We start from the raw sequence: 3,883 nt of genomic DNA on the forward strand, positions 1-3,883 counted from the left end.
GTAAAAAGAGTGAAGAGACAAAAAAAGAAGGACTTGATCTTCTGTTCTAATGCTACCCTGACGCCTAAGCATGGACCTAAGAAACACACTTTACCGCTGAGGTTTGAGACCGAAAGCTTTGCCATGTCAGAATTATGTAACATTAATTTTGCAATTGGCCACTAGGTTCTGAGAGCGATGCTATCCAATCTCCTACTTGCTTATTGACATCAATGCCCGCCTCCCATATACACCAGTGAGAGCCGGATATGGCCCTGCACTGTAGAGCTTCGAAATATCGCGACATCCCTTGTATCATGTCCACGGTGACCTTGCTTCCCTGGGTAGCGGAAATATAAAGGGCTGGCATTGTGAAGGAAATCGGCTTTCGCGAGAACCCCAGCTCTTCATCTTGGTTGTAGGCGCGTGTTCGGAAATGAAACCAGTTGAGAGCCGCTTCCACTCCGGATTTACCTTGAGAGAGATATTGACGAGCGTAGACTAGATATTCTCGTCGAGATATTGTGCCAGAGTGCCTGTGTTTTGCCAAGTGCCTGAAGAGAAGTCGAAATCCGCAAGTAGTACTGATTTTGCCACATAGTTCAACCCCTTCCCATCAGTGGACCTTCCCTGAATCATTCTGAACAGTAAGTGGCCTAGGGCCGAACTCGAGAACGGGATCATCGGGCGTGAGGAACGCAGTGAACGGAGGAATAAATGGAGCAGATATGCTGAAGATTCCCAGCACCAAGTCAGGGTGCCACATAGCTGTTCGCCACACTATAGCACCCCCGAGGCCGTGGCCGCCAAGAATAATCCGCTTCTCGCCAACTAGGCTTTTCGCCAAAGCTTTGATGTCGTTGGCGACGCTTTTTGAAGGTATAATTCCTTAGGTTATCTGGCTTGTCACTCCCACCGCAACCTAGCAGGTCTAGCGCAACCACTTGGTAGCCCATGGAAACGAAATAAGGAATCTGATACCTCCACCCGAAGGATAGGTCAAGAAACCCGTGTAGGAGGAAGATGGTCTGAGCAGGGTCAGACGTAGGCATCGCTCTCACATAGCTGTATGATTTACCACCTACTGTACTCGTGGAAGTTGCGACTCTGGGATCGCCAGGTACGAGCTTAAAGCAATCTGCCATTGGGAGCTATGCCAAAATTTAGTAACATTTGTTAAAAGTTATGTTAAGGAGGTAGTCCAGGGCTTAATAGAAAGAGGCATGGATTACACCAAGCTCCTTGCTAGTATTGCAGCATGTGTGTTTGATGAAGGATCTTATAGCTCAAGAAAGCTGTTCAACATTTAGAAAATATAGTGTATTTCTAATTCTGATATGGCCATCTAGCCAGGGGGGCCCTTGTGGTTGGCAGTGATTGCCGACGTTGCCCTCACCGGGACAAAAACATGATTTTGTGATACAGTATAGTAGACCTGCGCATAGGCAAAAGCAGTCTTGCAATAGCTATTGGTACCGCGCCAAGATGAAGATGGCTACACGTACTGTCTACTTTGATATCTCTGAATGTTTGGACAATTTCTGATGCGTGAGCGCCAGAGCTTGCGTATCGTCCGCAAAGGCCAAGCAAATCTCCTTCAACTGTGGCCAATGAGCGAAATGTGCAACAGTAGTCAAGTGATCCCGCATATCTGCTCCGCAAAGTTGATCTCTCGGGATTCGGATTGTAAGCCTCTGCACCAAAGTCTCGACGGGATCCATGTCACAAGCCCAGGTGCCGAGGGCATCATCAAGGAAAAGTCCGAGGTTGTTGAAGGAAATGATGAAGTGATTTTCTATGTAGAAAATCCTGCGTGCTTCTTCCAGTAGCTGATAGGCCGTTCCATCAAAGCCAAGGTCTTCTTTGACGAGTGCCAATAGTTTATCAATGATGTTTAGCCAATCGCCCGGGCCATCGACATAGATAGGATTCTCGTGAACCAGATAATCACGAAAGATTTCCAATGGCCATTTTGTAGGCCGATCCTCTTGACCTTCCATTTCTGGCAGCCTTGGCATACCGAGCAGTACGTTTCTTCGTGTATTCTAAGGACAACCGCTGTTTGTGATCTTAGGTATTCGGATGCATTTTGAATTCTTTATAACTAAGGAAGGAGTGTTATACAAATCAATGATAAAAGTTCAATATTACAACTTATTAAGGCCGATTTAGTATTATAGTTAATATTTTTCGTGTTCTTGTTTTTCTCCCTCCTCCCCGATCTGTTTCTATTTTCTTGTCCTTATTCCATCTTTTTCTAGCCCTATCTAGTTGCATTCTTCCCAGTTATAGTGCAGGGCTGCTGGATCGATTCCAATATCATCGGCGATCTCTCCAAGATTTCCTTTGAATTTATTTTCTTGAATAAGTCCAATATCATAACATGCGTCTCCCTGTTGTACAATAACGATCTCTGGGGTATGTGCTTCAAGCACGCTATCGTTTCCCTGGAATTGGCATAGTGTGGATATACCATCTGAGGGACTTGCTTTTTCCTCAAACGAATCCAAATCACATAGTTTAGACCCCAACATATCTGTGAGAGGGTCGAAGGTATTCAACTCGTCACGATCGACTGGAGCGGTATATTGCGCCTCGTCCAAGTGCGAAATGGGACAGTTATGGCAGTACCAAAAGCCATTGGCGTCTTCGTAGCCACTTAGAGATAAAAGGACTGTTTGGGCGTCGTCCAGTTGCATATCTTGTAAAGGAGCGTCATATTGCAACATTTCGGGTGTGGGTGATAAAGAGTTTAAAGATGTCTTCTTTGGGTCAATACCCACGGGAGACTCAAATGTCGACGCCATGAAGGGAGAATTGCGTTGATTGAGGCCGATAGATTTGATGTATGTGCAGGAGTCATTATTTTATAGTTTATCATGGGGCAACTGCGGGTCCTCTGCGAGGATCCGTGTTGATGTCGTAATGATTTGACAGGGGAACGGATTCTAGAATAGCAATAAGCTCTCCCAACCTTGCCTAAACTACGCCTCAACACACCAGGGTGGGAAGCTATCCTTGCGGCTTTAGCATGTCTGTCCCTACGCGGTCTCTGAGGGGCGGTAAACTCCTTGTATAACTACTGACCCGCTCAAATCCGCAACGCAAGAGTTCTCGTTCTAGGCTCGTCTTCCTTAGTACCTGTCGACTACGTCCAGTTAATAGTCACACGCGAGATCGGAGATCTGAGTCCTGCTTACAGGGATGTCTTATGAAATGGAAATACTGTTATTTTATATGTACAATCTCGGACAAAGCTTCTAACGTAAGTCTAGTCGAGCTGAATGGCGTAAGCCGTAGATGCGTGTTGTACTGCGTCTTGCCTCTTCATTTTAGAAGGGTAAAACTAAAACAATTAATCCCAAAATGTACTGTAGTATTTATATTCTCGTCTTTAAATTTAAAAACACTTTTAAAGCCCAGAGGTCATTTCTGAACGATCGATGCTTTTACTTTTCTTCCCTTCTTACTCTCAGTTACCGTATATCATTGCGGGGTTAATTCTTGCAGGAATTGCCAGCTGACTTGTTTTCATTTTCTTTGCCTGGTCCAGACCATGGAGGACCTCTGTGCTAGCTCGACTCAGGATAGAAACCTGGAATATCGTCATTATCAAGATATCAAGAAAGCCCTAGCAAAGAGATGCAGAAACCAGTTAGCAGTCCATATTAGTAAGTCTCACCGTCAGGAAAAAGCCACATCGTCTGACCTGATCAAGAACGCCAAACAGGGCAAGTGATAGACCCCCTGCGCGTTCGGTTGATTCCTAAAATGACCGATTTCTACACATGGGCTTACACGCCAGGTGATTCACACCTGTTTACGAGAAACTTGGGCCAACAAAGTATATCATCATACAAAGAGCTTCATAACAAGGTTGGAAAAACCTTTTTTGCAATACCGC

At 45.3% G+C, this 3,883-nt stretch overlaps 2 protein-coding genes across 2 annotated transcripts; both read right to left on the bottom strand.

Annotated features, from left to right (window-relative positions):
• Nucleotides 1-595: 595 nt before the first annotated feature.
• FOXG_14052 (uncharacterized protein) lies at nucleotides 596-745 on the bottom strand (the record flags this gene model as incomplete). The annotated part of the gene is made up of 1 exon (XM_018394118.1): nucleotides 596-745. One exon carries the CDS (start codon nucleotides 743-745, stop codon nucleotides 596-598), a length of 150 nt encoding a protein of 49 aa, XP_018253592.1.
• Nucleotides 746-1,873: 1,128 nt separating this feature from the next.
• FOXG_14053 (uncharacterized protein) lies at nucleotides 1,874-2,786 on the bottom strand (the record flags this gene model as incomplete). Its single annotated transcript, XM_018394119.1, has 2 exons — nucleotides 1,874-2,037; nucleotides 2,453-2,786. The coding sequence occupies 2 exons, from the start codon at nucleotides 2,784-2,786 to the stop codon at nucleotides 1,874-1,876; spliced, it is 498 nt and encodes a 165-aa protein (XP_018253593.1).
• Nucleotides 2,787-3,883: the final 1,097 nt, after the last annotated feature.

This window comes from Fusarium oxysporum, chromosome 6, assembly GCF_000149955.1.
Source record: "Fusarium oxysporum f. sp. lycopersici 4287 chromosome 6, whole genome shotgun sequence".
Classification (NCBI taxonomy): Eukaryota; Fungi; Ascomycota; class Sordariomycetes; order Hypocreales; family Nectriaceae; genus Fusarium; species Fusarium oxysporum.